Genomic DNA, 22975 nt, shown 5'->3' with positions numbered 1-22975 from the left:
TATGCTTTCACGGTTCAATAGTAATAGTGACGATTAACCAGCGTTGCTAGGGTGATATAACAGAGTTTAATAGACCGAAATCATGACATTAGCAAAAATATGAAAATAGCATGTAAACGTAATAGGCATGGCAAATTAAGCATATCTAGGGATATTCCTGCGGTACTGTATTATAAGTAACAGAGCATTTAGGAATTAATTTTAGTTTTACGAATTTCAGAGTGCAATTTGGTGTTTTAAAGACGTTCTTAAGTGAAGCGTAAAGATTCTAATAATACTTTTTCACTTGTCATCTTTATATATGGTTTGTGTGTTATGGAAGTTTTATACTCTTTGTGCATTGTTAAGCATTAGAATATATTATATTTTAGAGCTCAATAATTCAAAACATATAGATTAGATATGAAACATTCAGACGTATATATAGATATGAAGAAGCTAACAGTTCATTTTTTAAGATATCTGCAAATATTTGTGATTTGTTTTAAGAAATTTATTAATCGAGCACTTCCCTGTTATTGTGAAGAACTGGGGTTCGATCTCCAGTGGCGGCTTGAAGCCCAGCCAGCTTTAGATGAATGGGTACCGGCTGGTAAGTAAAGGTGTCCTATGCGCAGGGCCAACGTTATTACCACAATCATGTTGGCTACGAAATTGTGGAGTCCTAACCTCCATGACCTTCCTGGCCCACAATCGGCTATTGCCGGAATGCTTTGCTCTACTTTTAATAATCGGGTATAAATTCGCGTTAAAATGATTGTTCACAACTTAATAGGTAATAAATAATTAAGTGTAGAATAATAAGTTATTTATAAGTAATAATAAGTTATCTCATAATGACACTTAGTTGTAAACATTTACTGAATTCAATTAAAATGAATGCTTTCATTATTAAGAAGAAAAAAAAAGATAAGTAGGTACTTTATTTACATCGTACTACAGCTGCACAATGGGCTATTGGTGACGGTCTAAAAACATCCCTGAGGATGATCCGAAGACATGTCATCGCAATTTTGATCCTCTACAGAGGTGATGGCTACCCTGCTTTGGTCCCTGTGCCCGGAGTCTAGCACATTATGGTAGAACAGTTTCACGTGGACCGATACCACACACCCTTGGTCCCTACGCAGGCTCATCAAAGTGGTCACCCACCGGCTACTGACCGATGCGAGTGATGCTTGAATTCGGTGCTTCGCTGGGAACCGTGTATTTACGATCAGTCCACTGCAGGACTAAGACGGGAAAAAAAGATCAGTCCACGATCGGAAAAGAAAGTAATATTTTGTGCATTATATGAGGTTTTATAGGGTGGAGTACCAATAGTGTCACTCTCGCAAATAAATTAATTTAGCTTTTAAAACAAACATTTGTATAAATTACTCAATAATTTATTGCATAAGACGCCCTATTACAGCACTTAATGATGCTGCAAAGAAATGCAATAATTGGCCATTGATTTTGAGATTGAGAGTTAAAATCGATCAATCTGAACGCAACGAATCACAAAAATTACGAAAAAAAGTTTAGGACCAACTAGTTTACTATTCCATTACTAACAGTTTCATTTATATAGTATATCGAATAAATAATGAAATAGTATATCGAATTTGATTCGGGAAACGATTAGTGGTTAACAACCTAAAATGAGATAATATAACGGTACTTTGGCGAGCAAAAGTGTATTAGTTATTGTAATTAATGATATATTGATGAGAGTATTACAAAGAAATAAATTATAGACTTAGTGTTTGCAGTTAGTTTCCATTATACATATACAAAATAATAATCTTTACTAAAAAATTTTGTTACATCACTTTCAGAATTGAAGCTCTTATTTTCGACAATTTCACAATCTTATCTGGTTTTATTTCAATTATTATATTTTCAATTCCGGTTTTATTATATTCTGGTTTTTCTCAAAATCTAGTTTTATTTGATATTTTTAATAATTTTGCTATCTTTGAACTTGTTGTTTTGGTCAATTTAGCAACCTTATTTCGTTATTTTTGACAACATAGCAATTCTGGAGCTGTTTTTTGGTATTTTTGACAATTTAACAATCTTTAAACTGTGTTTCGATATTTTTCTCAGTTTAGCAATCTTTGAGCTGTTTTTCTTTAATTTGGATAATGTAGCAATCTTTTAGCTGAATATAGTTATTTGTGACAATTTAGCAATCCTCAAGCTGTATTTCGTCATTTTTGATAATTTAGCAATCCTCAAGCTGTATTTCGTCATTTTTGACAATTTAGCAATCACCTGAATTAAGTGTTTAGTCTTAAAATAGTGGAATAAAACTTTAAAAACAGTGAACATTGTGTGACGAGTGGGAAAAATCTGGGCAATAAAACTGCCGCAATTTTTCCGGAATTACTTACTGAACTAGATCTGAAAGAAGAAGGTTATTTTTAACATATTTATCAACACAAACGAAATACATCAAAATTAATTTACCAAAACTACAGCCGAAATAGAAAGCATACTAAAGCCACTGATACACACATTCAAAGTATGATAGTGTACTAACCCGTACCTTGTACAAGGACCTGGGTGACAGCATCTATACTGCCTAACTTAGAAACCGCAACACACGTGTAGTTAACACTGTCTCGGACATCAGTCAATTGTAGAACGTTTTTTCCAATTGGTATATCATGTTCAGAAGTCAGATCCATCATTCCTTTTTTCCACTTGACATAGGGCATCGGTGACCCCACAGCTACACAAGTGATGTTGAGGTTCGAACCCGGCATTACCTCATATACTGGTTCAGGGGGTATAGAAAAATAAGGAGGCACTCTCCGAACTATAAAAAAGAAAAAAAATTGCAGATTAGTTTTTATCTCTTTAACTCTTTGACGCAGACGGGACACCGGTGACCATTTTATATATTTTTCGAATGCTCTAATTACAAGCAAAGATATATTTTGGTGTTTTTTAATTACAAAAAAACAAAACAAAAAACAGTATGATAGTTACTAAAAAAATATGTTAGATTATCAGAATTATATTTGTAGTAAAAAATAAAATAAATTAAAAAAATGTAGTTTGAATTTTATTTCACTCAAATTCAAAAATATGTTAGATTATCAGAATTATATTTGTAGCAATTTCTGCAAATTTGAAAAATCATATCACCAGTTCATATATTTTATAACCGCCGTTTTGTATTTTATAATCCAATTTTTTTGGGTTTACGACTACTAATGTTCAACTCCGTACCCTTGTAATTTTGAACCCAATCCAGAAGACAAGGGAACTCCTGGATCAAGCATTGGGAGAAATTTGCCTTCGTGGAGGACTTTCTATTAGTAACGGCAAACGACTTAAGTCACGTTTTTGCTTATGAAGTTTTGATGTGTTTTGTGCCAAAAATTCCTCATTTTAAATGGGAGAAAGAAGTTCCAAAGGCAAATTTTTTTAAAATTTCGCTTTTATTTTTTCAATTTTATTTTAGGTAAAATTATGTTTAAGTCACTTTGTGCATGCATGATCCCATTTTCTCAAGGAAAAAACAAAGATATGCTGTCAACATCTTAAACAAAAATGATGAAGTAAGTAGCACAATCCTATATAGTTAATATCTTTAGGAATTTGAGTTAATAATTAATTTAATGTATTGATTTTTGGAAGCTTTTTACTTAAAGCTAAATGTGCGAATGAGAACATTATAATGTTAGATTATTAGAATTTAATTATCATTACATCAGAAAAAAATAAAGATATTTGAAAAAAGTTATTAGTTAACTTCAAATTGTCGCATTTTAAGCTCCACGTATCATCATTACAGGTAAAACAAAAGTAACTTGTTCACATTAAATGTAAGGTGAAAATTATTTCAATAATAATAAATTCCAAGCATTCCGTTTAAATTATTTAAAATTAAAGTACAAATGTTGTTATTAAATCACGACGACAATTACCTCTTACGTAAAGTGTAGCAGGCCCTGAAACGGCTGTTCCTCTCGCATTGTCAGCAACACATTCGTAACTACCTTGATCATCTTCTTCGGCTTCTATGATCTGTAGAGAGGCTGAAAAACAAATTAACAGTTATAAAGATAAGGTGTCATTTGTTCAAATTATTTTCAATACTATGTTAATTTAGGTTAAAAATATGATTTTTAATCTATTTATTTATTTCTCGAAAGTGGCAACAAAAACGCGGGTATTTCTCCATTTAAATTGGCAACACTAAGGTCTAAAAAATAATTCATTTTTATAGGTTATCTTAAGTAATAAATTAAGTTCAATGCAATTTCGGATCAAATTACTGTAAAAAAGTGTGTGCAGCATCTCTAATTCAATTTTACCATAAAATTCGTTTTTACCTTGAAATTTTACAGTAATATTTAATTAATTACAGTGATTTAGTGATTTTAAAGTAAATATTACTGTTAAAATTATGGCAAATAAGATTTTTTTGTTCTCTAAAATTTTATTGTAAAAATAGATTTTACTGTAAAAATTACTCAGGGTATCAACACCCACCCTGAGTGGAGGAATTTTATTTTGTACTTATTTTATTTTGTTATTTTTTTTATTTTTATAATCTCTTCGAGCTTTAAAGATTAGGACTAGAGAAACACTGAGATAATTAAAATATGAATACAGTTATTTCTCCAACTATGTGAGCATTTTTTTCCCTTCAGATATTTACATGATTTATTTTCTAGTTATATGATGCTTAACAATTGGAGAAAAAAAATGTTACTTCTCTAATCGTTTGAGTTGTTATCTCCCTAGCATTTTGATTTTCGAAATAACAGAAAGATTGAGAAAAACATAATGTCCGTATTAATATTTCTTTAAATATACAAGCAGAAGACATTAAAAAAAAGAGGCTTTTTGTTGTAGTTTATAAAACTCAAACATCGTTTTTCTTCTTTGAATACATTACGAAACATATTAAAATTACTTCATATATTGAAAAGCTTAAAATCTATTTCTATTTAATTTCTATTCCTTGGAATTCAAATAGAATCCTGCAAAATGCTTAATTTCATTCAAAAATGATAAAGTGAAGAAAAGAACACATTTTTCTTAGAAAATAATCCTTAAAATGGCAGATTTCTGAAATCGTTTTCTGAATCGTATTAATACATTCTCATAAAATTTCATTGTTAGATTACGGTCAGGAACCAGCAATAAGTATTCTAGTCACTGAATATAAAATAAATGCATGACCGTAAAACTATCATGACCATAAAAATACAGGTCGGCTCGAAAAGTTAATCTCAGTTAAGTGTTGACGTTACTCAAGACGATTTGCTTGCCAAATCAAGACGAACCACGGACCTAGACGAAATAGTGTAGCGCTGCCATCCGTCGAGGAGTGAGAGATAGGCGTGTTTGTTGCTCGTGGTCACCAATGTAGAGCGAGATTTTCTTTGGAGCAGACTGAGTTTGAACAAGGGACCTTTTTGTCCGTAGCCTGTTGCTCTAACCACCAAGGAAAAGGGCGCATATCTCCGAACAGAGTTAAGAAGTTGTATATAATAACCGTATAAATTAAAGGTCGACTCTATTAATTTTCAAGGAGTTCATTGCAATAACAGGTACGGGATTTTTTGTTTTTATCAAAGCAGGAAGCTGGCCGTATAGATAAATAACCAACTCTTCGAACATTACAGAAATTTCTCAGAGAATACATCACGGCAGTTTTTGGGTAAAAAATTAATATACAACGATATATTTCAAGTTCTGCAAATTACGATAATACATTTAAATGCATTTCCCATTAAAACATAAATAAAGTGCTACATTTTATTCAATCCACAACTTCAAATAACTTTACTTATTATAATTCGATTTGTGATAAATTGAATTAAGATAAAAGCCATTTCTTTACTTTCACATCTTGGATAAACTTTACATGTTGATAATATTACTATGTTAAAAGGGATCAAATTTGAAGCTTTTTTTAATTTCATAACGGTAAATACTTTAAAAAACGTTACATATTGGAATTTTTATAGAAGATAATTACAACTAAATTGGAAGAACTAAATTCCTTACTATTATCAATATTTCTATACATGATAAATTTGATTAATTTATAAGCTACTTTTATACTTTTACAGCTTTAATAAACGCTGCACAGTATGGGAGATAAATTAGATTAATTTGGAAGCCACTTCTTTACATTATCGTTTGATCACAATAAAAATCGCCACTGGCTTATTTTCATATTGATTTAAATATCCTTGATATGTATATAATAATGCTCAGTTTTTACTCTTATTTTCCAATCTAATTTAAATCCATCTGTCTCAAATGAAACATGGCGCCGTGAATAACAAAATCAAGGAAATGATGAGGGTAAAAGAAGTGTTATCTCGTTGAAAATTTTTTCTTCACGCGAAAGTCTTTTTGCAAGATGGTTTTTCACTTTTAGAAATGACCCTAATGATGATAAACGAGGAACTACACCATCACCACACCACCCCCTAGAACACACACTACACAACGCATCTCTAATCAGAATTCCCCACCCCCTATACCCTTTTTTTTTCATTTCCCACCTTTTACAGTGCGAGTGCAAAAAAGTGAAAGAGGCGATTTGTCAAAGTTAAGAAGAAATACATCAAAAGAAATTTAATGGAGTTTCTTAAGTACGAATGAGGCCGCCAGAGGGCGTTAAATGGAAGTTGTTTGAAAAATTTTCTCCGCAGGCAAATCCTTAAGCCCGGCTGTGTTCTTGAAAGCTTAAAACGATAAAATGACGGGAAAGGAATACAATTTGCAAATAAAATCGCAGACGATAACTTATTTTGTAGCCAAATGTGATTTTAGAATAAAACAACGTAATCTGCAATGTTGGAAATTTTAATGTTATCAACTTCAAATCTTAATATGTATTTGTATAAGCGAAAACAGCTAATTTTATCCTAGCTTAGAATAAAAGTTTTACTTTTGAATAAGCTACTTACAAAAATATTTTGGAATACCAAATATTAAATACTGTAAAATAACAGAATCGACAGTTTATAAACGGATGTATGACGGTAAAAGAAATGATTAGCATAACAGCTATAGTTACACTACCCTGCAACAATGGGACACTTTCAGTTTTTGAAATTTGCTAAAATTTTTTTAAGAAATACTTAGAGAATTATTTTATAAATTTACAGGTTTTTGGATCATTCAATTTCTCATGGTTATAAAGAAAGTTCAAAGCTTGCACAGGTTTGACAGATCGGCAATAAATTACTGAAGAAAAAGAGTTTTTTTTTTCCATACTATATCTGAAAATGTTGCAATAAGTTTGTAATTTGCATCGATTAATTTGGTTAATATGCATATGCAATAACTGTTTAGAGTTTTATAAACCTAGATAGATTAGTTTTGGAAACATTTAAATATTCGTGGAGATATGGACACTTTCATAAAAACTAATTATTTTGCCTTTCGTTTTCCTATTATATCTCTAAAAATATTTAATAAAATTAAACATAATTTTCGAAGCAATTTTTAATAAATAACAGAAATGTNCGTTATGCTCGAATAATGAACTTATGGACAGGAACCATCTATTGAGATGCTCGGCTCTGCGTGGGGACTCTGAGGTGAGGCGCTACTGGAGTGCCCGACATCTATTAATGAGATAGTGACTTTTTTCTCTTACTTGTTGTTCACTGATTTTGTAAGAGTTTGTCATTTTCTTTTGCCATTGGAAATAAAAAAAAAAATCTCTATAAGTATTTAATAAAATTAAACATAATTTTCGAAGCTTTAATAAATAACAGAAATGTCCTTTTTAAAATTAGAAATAAAAATTGTAAAAACTGGTGCAAGATGTGGGCGTTTAAAATAGTCCTTCCATATTGCGCATGCGCGGATAATGTTAACTAAATGAAAAACGCAAGCGATAAATAATAAAATTAAAAATAACTTAGAATAACGTCAAAATATATTAACTGGTGCAAACGTTTGTTCCAGAAAAGGGACAGATTATACGCAATATATTTTAAAAAGAAAGCGAGTTTAGAAATATGTAAGAGCTATTTAAGGGTATTTTCACAGCTTATTCAAAGCAAAAGCCTTACTTTTAGTGTCTTAAAACTCGATAAGCTTTATTTTTAAACTACAAATTTTTTTATAATTATTTTATAACCGTGGTTGAACAGCCGGCCCAATTCTGAGTTTAAGACTAACAATGTTCAACTCCGTAGACTTGTAATTTTTAGCCCATTCCAGAAGACAAGGGAACTCTTGGATCAAAGCATTGAGGCAAACTAGCCTTCGTGGGAGATTTTTTTGATGGAGTTAACCCGCATTTGCTTACATAGAGAGGAAAACAATGAAAACCTCCTGCGGGTAACCTGATGGCAAGGGGATTCTAACCCATGATCCATCTACCACTGAGGAAAATGTACGTCAGCACTGTGGTTGGTGCGAGACGGGAACAGATTTCGTATCTACAAGCCACCTCTTTGATTCGAACCTGGGTCGACTTACAAGGGAAGCGAATGCTCTATCCCATGAGCCACCATGACTCTACATAAACTATGTGGTTGAAAAGAATTGTCAGAACATTAAAGTAAATAGCTTAAATATTTAAAAAAATATTTTCTTCTTCTTTTATTGCACCAATTAGGGAGATTTTTCATCAAAGAAAGATTATTTAAATCAATAATTTTTAATTTTTATGACCTAAAAAGGAAGTGCTCGGGTAACTCTTCAACTATTAAAAGATTAGGCCACTAACGCTTTTTTTGACACTATTTTCATAGAGGGCACTAACTAAAGGTAAACAAAACCTAATCCAGTAGTCGTGAATAACAGTAAAATAATCAAAACAGTTGTAATTTAGGTAGCATAGTATTCGTTCAAAAACTTTATTTTATATGGCGACAAAGCCAGAAAAAAATATTCCTACGATAGAAATATTTTTAATATTTTCTTGAACAATAAAAATAATTTAAATTCAAAATATTTCCAAACATATCCACAAACATTTATTTAAAATAAATGCTCAAATTTATACAGCGGCACTATATTTAGCTTGGGGAATGCAAAATAAAACACACATCAAATATTCACAAATAAAACTCATTCTACATTTCTAAAAAGAATATTCTCTAACACAAAAGAATGACAATTGACACAAGATGCCGCTTCCAAAAGCAAAGATAATTACACAATCGATATTTTCCAGGAAAAAGTAGGAGAAATGACATGTTGTAAACAATATTCAAATTACGAACAAATACGAAACACAGTTGTTTCATTTTTGTCGTTCGTAAAATGAAAAATGTTTCATCTCTTAAAAGAAATTGATAAAGATGCAACTCGAAGAGAAATATGAAGAATTTAACGTGGTGAACTTGAATAGATTATTCCATTTTACCCATGCTTTTGGCGTACTCTTTTGTGTTCGTCACAACCTGTTCCAAAACGAGCTCCGTAAATTTATCTCCCGCCAAATGCATAAATTTTAAATAACTCCTACTCCCACTACGTTGTCTTCTGGATAAAGTGGATTTATTGCGGATCAAACCGGAGCGGGCCGTTACCTGCCATTTTCACTTTGGACAGGAAAAGACGCATAAGTAACAATTTTCTAAATGGAGTTTGGCCGTCAAGGCGATTTTTATCACTGTCGCCATTTTAGAAAAATATTCCTAACAGTCTATCTAAAAATTTTCAAATATTCGCCATCCCCGACGAAAGTTGATTATGTATTCATATGAAATTTTTAGAAAAGTTAATTACTTGTTCACAGAAGCAGACTTTAATGAACAAGAATATGCGGAATAGATTAAAAGTTGAACTCGTTTATTTCGTTGTTGGATTAAATAGAGAGATTTGTTCGAAAATGAAAAGTCATTAAGTCTGCAATGAAGAATGAAGTTGAGTGTATTACGAACATAAATTCTTGTTACGGATTAATCCTATTTAATAAACCTGAAGCAGATTTCTATGAGATTTTTATTGATACTGTTAAATTAACTTACACACATTTTGATATCAAAATATGTTAATTATTAACTATTAATAAGTATTAGCGTATCATTTAATTAAATTAATCAAATAACATATTACTGTACGTACTTGGGCCAAAATAGNTCGATGATTGTAAAGAATTGATTACTAATAAAAAAAAGGACCTGGTTTTGCATTTAACAAAGGGTGCACAGTCACATTTTTTAACAAAAATAAGCACTTCTTCAGCACTTTTCAAGCACTCAAAAAGTATTCTTAAGCACTTTCAAAAATATCATAATTAGACAGGGTTGGCAAGTTTTTGATAATTGATGGTTTTATTTACAGTGACGAAGACGATGGCGTGGCACAAACGATGAAATTAACAAGAGAAATGAAATTTTCTATCACTAATAGAGAAAAAAATTGACAATGTTTAGTTGGTCCCCGTATAAATCAGCAAAAATTCGAGAGATCTTTCGATTCTATTACAGAGGGCAGAAAATGAAGAATCTCTAGCAAAATGCAACAGGGTTGCACATGAAAGTCAAAAATCCTTACCACTGAATCCAGCTCAGTATATGCAAGTGCGGACCCGCAAGTATTTCATCAAACATATAAAACAGATTGTGCTTTCATACACTACAAACCGGCGGTAAGTAGAAATAGATTGGGGTTGAATTAATTACGCAAAAGTTGAATAGGACTATGTCTTTTTGCATAATTTCTGGCGAAAATCAACATGGTAAAGAAAAATATCACATTTCGGAAAAGGGAAAATTAAGCACTTTTTAAAAACATTCATAGAAAAAAGCACCTTTAAGGGCTTTTAAAAAACGAAAATCGAAAATAAGCACCTTTAAGCATTTTTTAATAACGCTAAGCACCCTGTCTATATAGACGTTTTGTGTCATTTTCAGAACTCCGGCTAAAGATAAACTAAAGTTGACCTATAACAGTCATGAGTAACTGTTGTGTATTTTAAGTATTCCAGCTAGGCTCAAAATGGTTGGAAATTTAATTGACGATAAACTAAATTTTTGTTAAAATGACGATAAATTTTATGCTAAGTGATTAGTAAATGATGTAATGTAATCCAACACAAAATTGCAATTAAAATATCATAGCTAGCAATTAAAATATTATAGTCATAGTTTTGCTTGACTATAAATTCCCTTCGACGATAATATCGTGCAAAATTCTGCATACAGCAGGAAAAAAAAAACTTCGAGCATTTGCTCAGTCATTCAAATCAGAGCTCCACTTCTATTCTAAGTACTCTAGCTAGATTTAAAATGACGATAAATGGAATTTCAATTGACGATAAACTCAATTTTGCGAAAAATTGACAATAAATAAATAAATAAGTTTAATCATGAAACGATTTTAACTTATCGTATTCTCTTCGTGCATGGAACTTATCGCGATTTAAACTTATCGTATTCTCTTCGTGCTTCTAGCTTATCGAAAAACGTTCGAAATTTCGATAGCAAGCTTTCATTGTTAGAAATACAATAGCAAGTGAATAAAAACGTTGTAAAAATGCACTGCCGCATTTACGTTTCATGAGCGCCGCATTCAAAAGGACTGATTGTTACCTTAAATGCGACAATGAAAAATCTTTGCTTAGGTAATAGACAATAATTCAATTTCAGCACGAAAAATTTGCTTTAATAATTCAATTTAGAAGTTGTAATACTTTATTTATATTTAAGTATATCCAATAAAAGATTGAGCTTGTCCTATATGCTACAATAGTAAATTGTGTCGTATTTAGGGCACACAGACCTTAGGTAGAAAAATGTTATATTCTACGTATATTCAACATGAGTTATTTTTAAATTTTAAAAAGTAGCGACAAATTTAGCGATAAAAAGCCTTATTCGACAAACCATTCTAAAATGTCGAAAAAAGAAATTATTCAATTTTTTGATAGTTTGCCTTTTTAAGATTATTGCACCAAAATATTGAATTGATTTTCGCAAAAATGGAAAAGTTACAGCAGAATATGTCGAGAATGAAGTGCGACGCCGGACGTGCTGTGACATGCATGAACAAGTGAACTTGAAAGCTCAATTTATTAATAAACTAGCACATTCCTATCAAAATATTTTAGTAAAATACTATTCTTTTAACTATTTCATTGAAATAATTTGCTTGAATTGTGTAAGAAAATGATCTAATGGAACTTTAAACGTATTTAGCTTGCAAAGTTTCATTGGCAGTTTTGGGACAATTAAAAATAAATAGATCAAGCAGCAAAGAGTATGCTCAAAACGAAGACAATCTCAGAATTTCGATTGCTACTCCAAAAGCAAATGAGATGCCACATGAGGGTAGATCGACAAGAAAAAAAAGGGTTAGACTATCACATGAGACGGCTGAAACTGACGGAGAAGAAGCATCTCATGGACCTGGTGTTGATGCATTGTAATTTGATGCAAAATTTTACTTATTTATATGGATTATTGATCACAAAACTTCAAAGGTAAGTAAGCTTCAAAATTAAAGTTAATCACACGAAGCAATGCTTCTCTTACTAATTGTATCTCAAACTAAGATAATTTTCAATCGATTTATTTCAAATTATGACACATTGTTCACAATAAATGTATGGTTTTAAGTAATCTAAAAAAATAAAACTTACTTTATGCCATATTTTTGATTTTTTTTAAAACGCCATTTTGTGAAAAAATTTATTATCTTATTTTTAAAAAAACTTATTTTTAAAAATCGATCGAAATAATTTAACATGCAACGAAAATTGCATTCATATAATTAAAAAAAATCAAAACGGAATTAAAATTGGAAGATTTGTTTTCAACTTATACGTGCGGCAATTTATGGATTAAGTTTCAAAAATAAACTATAAACACTGTATTATATGAGCGCTAATATTTTTTAAGTTTTATATTTGTAACATGATAAAAAAATATTAAAATAAGTAAAAAAAAATGTATTGAGTTAAGTTTATCACAATCGTTACAAAATTCACAACCCCCCTTTTTTACAGGCTTTTACTGTATTAATCACTCTAAACGGTTAGCTTTGCTGCGAGCATAGTTTTTTTTTAAAAATTTTTTATATCAATTATTGCCTCAAGTCACACTGTAGGAATTTCTGATAAAAACAAGTGCGAATTTAAAATGTCCTTTTGTATCATTAATGCCCATAAGGCATTAACTTTAGCAGAACTTTATAACAAGGGACACATTTATTTAATATAGTTGAAGCTGTTTGAAAGTTAACCTCTTAACAATTGGTTAATTTCCAAGAAAACGGTCATAAAAGTGCCTATTTTTTTTATCCCTGTATCTCTGATTAGTGCTGACATCTAGTTTAAAATAAACTAACTATCTACAATTACCTTAAAAATATCCTGGTACTGCCATCTGGTGTGTAAAATGAGAAATAAAATGTTTTCCGGGTAAAAGAAATGAAATAGTTTTATTCCGATTGGCGCGTTACTACTGAACACTCCAGCCCGGAAATATCACGGGTGCGAGAAGGAAGGGTTTAAGCAAGTGGTTTCAGACCATCTAACATTACTAAAGACGGACTAAACTTATTATACTTTGTATAACTAAAAGGAGTCTGAAATGTTACTTACATCCTTGAACAAGAGAGTATCGAGGTTCGCTCATATCCACTGGGATGTAACTCTTTAACCACCTGATTGTAATAGGGGTGGTGCCTTCTGCCCTGCAGGGTAGAAGGGCATTGCGTCCTTTTTCGACACCCTGGATCTGAGGTTGTATGGTGAATCTTGGGAAACCGATTGGTACTTGATCTTCTGTAAATAAAATTTTAAGAATAGTTTTAGTGATCACTGAAATGGGAATACAAACAATAAGCAATAAGTTCTAAAATATCATTTAAATAGTAAATATAGAAAAAAAAAAGGATTGACGAAAAAGCGTTAATAGGGTACGTAGCCAAATTATTCAACAAAAAATAAGCATCTTTTAAGCACTTTTCAAGCACTCAAAAAAATATTTTCAAGCACTTTAAAAAAATATCATAATTAGGCAGAGTTGGAAAGTTTTTGACAATTGACGGTTTTATCTTGTTTTAACCGTCATGTCCAAAAAAAACCTTTTGGCATTGTTTTTGACAATTGTCAAAAATCATGAAATTTTGATTCATGTGAAACGAATCGCGTTTTTATACGCTACGAATTGACAATGCGCTTAAATAGATTGGGGTTGAATTCATTGTGAAAACGTTGAATAGAACAATGTGAACTGTGTCTTTTTGCATAATTCGAAGCGAAAATCAACATATGGTAAAAGAAAAATCTCATTTTGAAAAAGGGAAAAATGAAGCACTTTTTAAAAACACTCAATGTAAAAAGCACCTTTAAGGGCTTTTAAAAAACGAAAATAAGCACCCTTAAGAACTTTTTAAAAACGCTATGCACCGTGGTTAAAAAGCTACTTTTAGTAGTAGGAAATTATTAATAAGCCATTATAATTCTTTACCTGCAAAAATCTTGAAGAAAAGGAAACAATGTTTATTTAGAACTGAGAAAATGTCTCCAAAAAAAAATTGGCTTGTAAGAAATGCTATTAACTGTTACAATGTCTATGTTTCGCCATTGTGGCTTAATGGATAGATTGCTTGTTTTTGAATGAGGTGACCCGGGTTCGAACCCCAGTGATGGATGGTCGATACGAATTCTGCACTCGGCACAGTGCTGAAGTAAAATATTCCAAGTGGTAGACGGACCATGGGTTAGTGTCCCCTTAGAGTCAGGCATCAATTTTGGAGGTTTTCGTGGTTTTCTTCCCCATGTAACGAGTTAGTTCCATCAAAAACGTTTTCCGCGAAAGCTAGTTTGTCCCAATGCTTAATCCAATAGTTACTTATCTTCTTGATTGCGTTAGAAATTACAAGGTTACGGAGTTGAATATTGATAGTCGTAAACTCAAAATTGGGTCGGCTGTTCAACGTCGGTTATAAAATGAAGTAAAACGCATAAGTTTAAAAATACTTCAACTTAACAAAAATTACTAATATTCTGGAAGTCAGGGATTCATCGATCAAAGTGCACAATTTTTGCGTTTTAATCGATTATATAAACTATTTTAATCGAAATTATTCTAAACTATTTCAAGCGTATTTCTATTGAGAAAAATCTTACATTATTTTATAAAATAAATCTGATCATATATTTTCATAAATTTTTAAAAAATATTTTGTAGTAATAATGTCAACACTTAGTCTTAAAAGTGTAGGCACAAGTTAAAAAAAAATAATTTCATTTTAAATATTTTAAGATGTATTAAAGAGCACTGGTAATTTGTAGTACTTCAATAATAAATATTTAGTTTTTTTTACAGAATAAATTATATATTCAAAGAAAACAAAAATTAGCAGACTAAAATATAGACACTAAAATCATTAAAAAAGGTGAAAAATGTTCCAAATAAATAATTGAAAAAAGAAATTAGCCTGTTTTCTTATTGCTTCTTTTATCTTTAAAGGAACGAATTTCCATTGAAAAAATAATATTCTAATATATTCTGGATGCAATTTATGTCTTAAACTTTTTTATTTCAGTTTTTAAGTAGTTTAAAGAAAAACATTAGCTTTTTTTCATAGACCGTGCTGGAAAAGTGTCCTCTTATGCTCATCTAGTTTAAATCCGGCCTAAGTAATTAACATTAAAATTTCTTTATAAAAAACACTCTTTTGCAGATGTTTGAGTTTAAAAAATTAATTTTATTTAAAAATATATTTTATTAATAACTTGGTCTTCCTTAGTTTTAATCATAAATTGTTTTTGCATTTTAATTATTAAAAATAAAAGCAATGCTAACTTCAGTAAAATAATTTGGCTTCTAAAAATTAAGCAATGAATAAGAAGCAAAAGTCAGATTTAAAAAATTTCGGTAAGTTAAAAGTTAAGGTCGGAAAGGTTAAATTTGTCAGGAATTATTAAAAATCTGGAAGTCAATTATTTAAATGCACAATTTTTTTTTTTAAAATTTGTAATTCTTTAAAATCTAAATCCGGATGAGGTGATGGCTACTACAAAGCATTAATATCTGTTGATAAAACCACACTTCGGCAGAATTTTTAATTTAAACAAATAACTTCCCTTAAAAATAAACTTTATTAATAACTTACAGTAAATTAATTTTTATAATGTTTTTTCTATTTGAATAAAAAAAAAGCAATACTAACTTCAATTTTGCTTTTAAAAATTGAATGACTAAACATAATATCTACAATGTCAAATTTGGAAAATTTCGATAAGTTAAAAGTTACAGTCAATATCATTAAATTCAACAGAAATTCTTAAAAATCTGAAAGTCAGTTGTTCAGAAGTACAATTTTTGTATTAATTGTTTTGAATTAATAATTCTGTTGAGTCAAAATCCGATGTAAGCGATGGCCATTACAAAACATTAATTGATAAAAACCACACTTTTGCAGAATTTTAAACATAAAAAACTAATTTTATTTAAAAATGAATTTTATTTATTACTTGTACTTAATTAGTTTTATAATATATAATTTTTCGCATTTTAAACAATAAAAATAAAAACAACGCTAACTTCTATAAATCAATTTTAGAAAATTTCGGTAAGTTAAAAGTTAAAGCTGAAATGATTAAATTTATTCAGAATTATTAAAAATCTGAAAGCCAGTTACTTAAACGCATAATTTTTGTACTAGATTAAATTAAAAAAATTCTTATAAAAATGTTTTTTTCATGTTTGTATAAAATATTTTAAAGTGACTTAGCCTAAAAATTTCACTTTTTAATCTGAAATTGGAAAGAAAAAAAATGGAAAAGATATAATTATTTTTATAAATTAAATCGATGTAAAATGGAAAAAATTTTGTAAACGTAAGACTCTGAGGATAAAGGTTTTAATGTCAGAATTATGTTTTTTTTTTACCAGAAAAGTCTTCACTATACATTATGGTAATTTTATCAAACGTTTTGCCTTCTTGTACAAGAAACTCAAACGCATGAATTTTTAAATACTAAAAAATAACTATAATGTTAACTTCAGAAAAAAAATGGTTTCTAATAATTTTGAAAACATGAGATCAACAGTTATCGCATCAAATTTTAAAAATTCAAGTAAATTAAGAATTAAAGCTAAAAAGCTTACATTTATCGAAAATAACTAATAATCTTAGAGTAAGCTATCATTGATTAAAATTTACTATTTGTGCACTAGATTATAAAAAAGAATCTTAATCGAAATTTTTTATACATTTTTATAAAATATTTTAAAGTCTATAATTATTACTTTCTAATCTGAGAATGGGAAGAAAAAATGGTAAAAACGAAAATTGAATAGGTGTAAAATAGTAAAAATTTTAAAACAGCTTTAAATATAAAACTTTGCTGAAATGTAATTTTTATTGCTTAAAAGCACCCCATTAGTCGTTAAATTCGAAGTGAAGACGGTGGGGAAAAAAACTTTTTACGAATAAATAGTTCTCTTTTAAACTGAGAATTTAATAGCGTGCTTTTCTAAGTAGGGTCTTAATTTTGGATGGCATAAAACTACAGGTGACGAGAAAGAAAAAGAAAATAAAGTAAATAAAGTAATAAAATTGAAGTTAAAATAATGAATAAAAAAAGAAGTAAGAAAACACGCCAAAAGATAAAATAAGGCGTTCGAGATTTAAGAAACTAAGCGAACAGTGATAATGTAGTTAATTACCTTTGTTTGAAGTTTCAGAATAAAACAAAGAGCTGCTTCAGATTTGGAGCTCAAGTTTTATTTTTAAGTATAAAAAAAGGAGTGAAAAAATTTATTCAAAGGAAGATGTAAATTAAGAACAAAAAATAAAAAAAAATTAAGAATGTATTTTAGAATAAAAGACGGTATTTTTTTTTATTCGCTTGCAGAACATTGTATTCTAAAAATTCATGAGTATATATACAAATGAACAAAGATACGTTTTTAAAAACTTATTTTGCGATACAAAAAAGGTACCTAAGAAAAATATTTGAATTATTTTTAATACTTAGTAATTTTTACAACTCGGAACTTACAATTGTTTCGGCAAAATGTTTTTTTATGCAAATGCCGTAAAATTATTATTGAAATGTTTAGTCTTATTAAGTTTCATAACTGAAATTTATTCTTTTCCTATGATTTTATTTTATGTTTATTTTTTGTTATTTTACCTGTATCACTCTGAGGAGAGTGGATATTAATTTTAGATGTTATTTAAAGAGTGAGCACTAGTTAATACTTTCCGTTACTATGACGACAGTTCCTTTTTTTAGTTTACCAAATGATATTTTCCCATATAATGATTATTGATATGAAGTCTTTTAATATTTAACGATTTTTATTTAGTTAGCGAGCATCAACTAAAATTTCGGGTTACAATGACACTTTATGTTTTATTTAGTTATATTTTGAATGAAGGACTGATTAAATGAGTGACTGAATGGACTATTGATTGAATGAATAATTAATTGAATGAATAGATTGAGTACATTAATTAATAAATGTGTGACTGAATAATTAAATGAGTGACTGAATATTTAATTGAGAGACGGAATAAATAAATGAGTGACTAAATGAATAAATGAGTGACTGAATGAATAAATGAGTGACTGAATGAATAAATGAGACTTAATGTGTAATCGATTGAATGAATGAAGAAATAAATGAGTAATTGATTGAGTGTGGGAATGGATTAAAGGTGAAATCAATTAAGGAATGAATCAGTGAATAGGCATATTAGTGAACCCGCTGATTAAAGAATCGGCTAATCAGTGAATGGACGAATCAGATTGTAATAAAAAGGCAAATCAATGATCGTGAGAATCAGAGAGTTAAATAAAGGAAATCTTTGAAAAGGTAAAACTAGTTTACAAATAATTAAAAAAAAGTTTATTAACTTATTATTTGGAAAATATAATTTTTCAACCACTTCATTTTTAATGTTTATTTTCCGATGCTTAATTATAAATAAAAATTGAAATAATTTTTAGCAGCTTAGCCAAAATAAGTTACGTTAGAATTTTGGTGCTACCTTACAACAATCTTTAAATATCTATATTTTCCTAAACTATATTCAAAATTCCTAAAATGTTTTATTAGTTTTTGAGGAATTTTGGGGGAGGGGGGAAATTTACATTATCGTACTCGTTATTTAATATTGTCAACAATGGGTCAGAAATTCATCGTATTTAGCATTATCGTTATTAATAATACTCGCGACGTTATCTCAATTATGGTAGTCTATAATAATTGCATATTCAACATTGCAAGAAAACATATTCACAATAGATCGTAAAGATACCTTTTGTAAGCTCGATGTTTTAATAATATCGATATTTCGTGATGCATCAATATATCGCTCTGGTCTTCTGTCAAATAAAGTTAGAAAAAAAATTTTTTTTTCGGAAATTTTGAAATAATGTTTATCCTTTATTACCAGATTCACATTTTTTGGTAAAAATTTTAAGAGAAGTTTCATCATTCAAGCAGTATGTTTATAGTTTCATTCTTTAATAAATTCAACAACGTTACAAGTTATTTCAATTAAGCTCCTCGGAACACAAACAATAGAAATAAAGCATTTTTCGTTTAAAAATTTAATCGAACAAGAAATTAGAACCGCTTTAAACCTCCCAGATGATTAACTAAATGTTGTCAGGCAATCACCTTTCGCAATTACTTTTAATCAATCGACCTGTAAAATCTAATTCACACACAACATCGTTCAGCTCTAATTAACAGGCACGTTTCCATTCTTAATTTTAAAATATCTGTTTGCATTTTCTTTTATTCCGAAAAGTTTAATTTTTCGATGTTGTTCGAAAAGCTTAAATTAGAAAAGGTGATGAAAACAGGGAAAGGGGGAATATAAACGTCAGGGAATTTGTTCGTAAACTAAACAGCATTTCTAGATATTTTAACGGAGCAATTAAACTCAGTGCGAGTATTGCAGTGAAAAAAAAATTAGGGGAGTTGGTAGCAGGGAGCGGGGCTAAACAAGGGAGTGGCGCTACCAAATTGCGCCTTATTAAACTCGAATCACTCCAAAAATCGCCTGGAGATGTGAAGTTTTGGAAACCAATCTAGAATAAAGGGGGTGAGGGGGTGGAGATACCCCGGCAACGACTTACCGTAAAAAGGGGCAAACTGGAAATTCAATAAACTTTGTTCCTGAGGTGTTATGTAAATGCCGGGATTCTGCTTTTTCTCTCTCAATGTGAGGGGAGGGGGGCAGTTAGAATGAAACATTAAGGGGGTTGAAGTAGAAAGAATTTGTTCTATGTGTTCTTCTGAGCGTTATTTGTGAATCTAAGATGGCAACAAGTGCAATATGGAGTTATTTTTTTTAAAAAAAGATACGGAATGAAAAATATTCGAGAGAATATGAGATCATATTTGTTTCATCTATTTTTCTTCATGATGCTTATAGATGCTCCTCTTTCTTTCTTTTCTTTTTGATATGTCTTTTTCATTTACTGAAAGAAGGAATTTTCTTTTATCGTCGCTTCAATTTATAGTTCCACTCTGTCTAGTGTTAAATTTCTTTTCTTTTTTTATCTGTTATTTGTTTCTGGAAGTTAAGAATAAAAATCTGGTAGTAGAGGATATTCTTCAAACTTATTTTTATCACTGGATTGAATTTTATATTATTGCGGGTGTAATACCGATTTATTGCGACGTTGATATTTTTATGGTATATCTACGGCTTAGGTACATATATATAGTATATGATATGTTCCAAGGAATTTTATTATGTGTGAGCAATAAGATATGCTCAAACTATATTGCACTTCTCAAAAATCCAGAATACCATTACTAAGAAATGTATGCTTTTTACTATGCTCATATTTTGGGTTCAAAGAAATTGAAATTAGATTTGGTTCAAAAAAATTGAAATTATATTTGGTTCAAAGTTGCAGAGGAGATAAAAATTACTCTTTGGAAGTTGATCAGATGTTGTCCTTTTTTTTATCCGAGTATTGTGTATTATTTCTCATTGATAGCGTATTGTGGCTTACTAATTGCGTATTGTTTCTTATTGATAGCGTATTGTCTTATTAATCACGTATTGTGTGTCTTATAAATTGCGTATTCTGTGTCTTATAAATTGCGTATTATGTCTTATAAATTACGCATTGTGTAATTAATTGCGTATTGTGTCTTCTAAATTGCGTATTGTTTCTTATTATTTGAGTATTGTCTTATAAATTGCGTATTCTGTGTCATTAATTACGTATTGTGTCTTATATATTGCATATTGTATTGCGTTATTGTGTCTTATCAGTTGCATATTGTGTCCTAAAATTGGAATATTTTGCTTTACAATCTCTTAATCTTCTTTTTCTGCCGTTTCGCTTTATCGTTCCATTTTGTCCACTGTCGAAGAGTTATAGTTTAAAAAAAAAAAAAAAAAAAAAGAAGACGAATATGAAAAAAAGAAACATATGAAATCATTCCGAAACTATTCAAGTTTTACTTACATACATTATAGGTGTTCTAAGTGTTAACACTTGGTCTCACGGCATACATCAATGTGATAGTCCAGTTCCCCCCGGAGGGAATTATGAATAACCCTGTATGTTCAAACTGCATTACTATTCTGAAAATTCTGGAAAACGTACTTGAAAATGAATGATTAATGATCGTAAATTTAATTTAAAGAAGTTTTCGGCTGAGAAATCCGGAAAGAATTTCTTTCCATAAATTAATAACAATGTTGCAAAGATGCTGCTATATGCAATAGCGTTACAATGTGTTACATTATCTTGAGATCTTAAATAAATGCAAATTATGTCTTATTATGTATGTCCTGTGTCGTACTTACTAAACATAATGTTTTATTATCTATGTAGTGTCTTACTATATGAGGGTTGCATCGTATCTGACAGTTGGGCTTTAGAATCAGTGTATTGTGAATTAATCTCCAAATATGTGCCTTATCATGAGTATTGTGAATTACTCTCCGAATATGTGCCTTATCATGAGTATTGTGAATTACTCTCCGAATATGTGCCTCATCATGCGTATTGTGAATCTCAATATTGTGACCTATTGACTGAATGTTGTCAACACGAATATTACGGCTTATTCTCTGAATATTTCAGTATTGTGTCCCAGCATCGATTTTATATTATTAACTTAATTCTGAATCCTACAATTAGATTTTTTATAATTATCTGAGAGTTTTTCCTTAATATATGATTATTGTGTCTAAGTACCAAAGAATTATTTCTCATTATAAGAGTTCTGTGTCTAATTATATAGTGTATTTGTGTGAGTTATGTGTTAATTTTTTAAAAATATTTTTGACACAGGGTATGGTGGACCATTTCGATGAAGGATGCAAAAGGCATATCTTCTTTTTATTGTAAAGAGATTGATTCCCAGCGGATATTATTTTATGATTCATGAATTCTGTTTCAATAGTAATATTTAATGATACTTCGATTTTTTTGAGTTTGTTACATCACATAACTGTTAACGTATAGTGAAACAGAACTCTTGATTAAAGTATCAGTGCATATTTTGTTTTGCACAGGATTTGTGAGGATTTTCTGAGATTAAGGTTGCGTTACGCGGTGAAAAGATTTATAAAAATCATGTACAGTTAGCTGAACGGCAATGCATTTCTAATCTTTGATTTGCTTATCATATGCTGTAATTTAGACTATCTTTGAAAGCTTAGAGAAATTGAAGTATAAAAGGGGCATTTTCTGGATTCGTATTCTTCTGTAGGGAGGATTAATATTTTTGCAATACGCCACCTATTCCATTTTTTATGGAATTGTGTTCCTTAAATTTTTTTTTGATAATTAAAAAAAAGTTTTTCTTTCTTGAAATATTACGATGTTTATTCATTTTTATGAGGCGTTTAAAAGCACTGGATATTATTGAATTATCATGTAAAGAAAATTATCACGCTAATTTTTCAATGTAATTAGAATTCTATTGACTATATAATTGATTCGAAAATATTAATTGAAAATAAAGTTTCTTTCATTAAAAAATAAACCATGAGAAATACAAGGTGCAAAACCTTTGTTACGAAACTCAGTATG

The 22975-nt window shown here is 29.7% G+C and overlaps 1 protein-coding gene across 12 annotated transcripts in view; it reads right to left on the bottom strand.

The window, feature by feature from the left end:
• Positions 1-22975, bottom strand: part of LOC107437287 (tyrosine-protein phosphatase Lar) — a 753777-nt gene that overhangs the window by 78357 nt on the left and 652445 nt on the right. For 7 of the 12 annotated variants that reach the window (XM_071177245.1, XM_071177243.1, XM_071177266.1 and 4 more), the window contains 3 exons: positions 13538-13720; positions 3924-4034; positions 2528-2806 (listed from right to left, as the gene is read on the bottom strand). In XM_071177245.1, coding sequence (XP_071033346.1) covers positions 2528-2806; positions 3924-4034; positions 13538-13720 — 573 coding nt within the window. The remainder of the gene's footprint in view (positions 1-2527; positions 2807-3923; positions 4035-13537; positions 13721-22975) is intronic. The other 5 variants (XM_071177248.1, XM_071177267.1, XM_071177253.1 and 2 more) reach the window with 1 other exon arrangement.

Source organism: Parasteatoda tepidariorum, chromosome 1, assembly GCF_043381705.1.
Source record: "Parasteatoda tepidariorum isolate YZ-2023 chromosome 1, CAS_Ptep_4.0, whole genome shotgun sequence".
Lineage (NCBI taxonomy): Eukaryota > Metazoa > Arthropoda > Arachnida > Araneae > Theridiidae > Parasteatoda > Parasteatoda tepidariorum.
The sequence above is the reverse complement of the archived record's forward strand: the minus strand, read 5'-3'. Positions and strand labels throughout refer to the sequence as shown.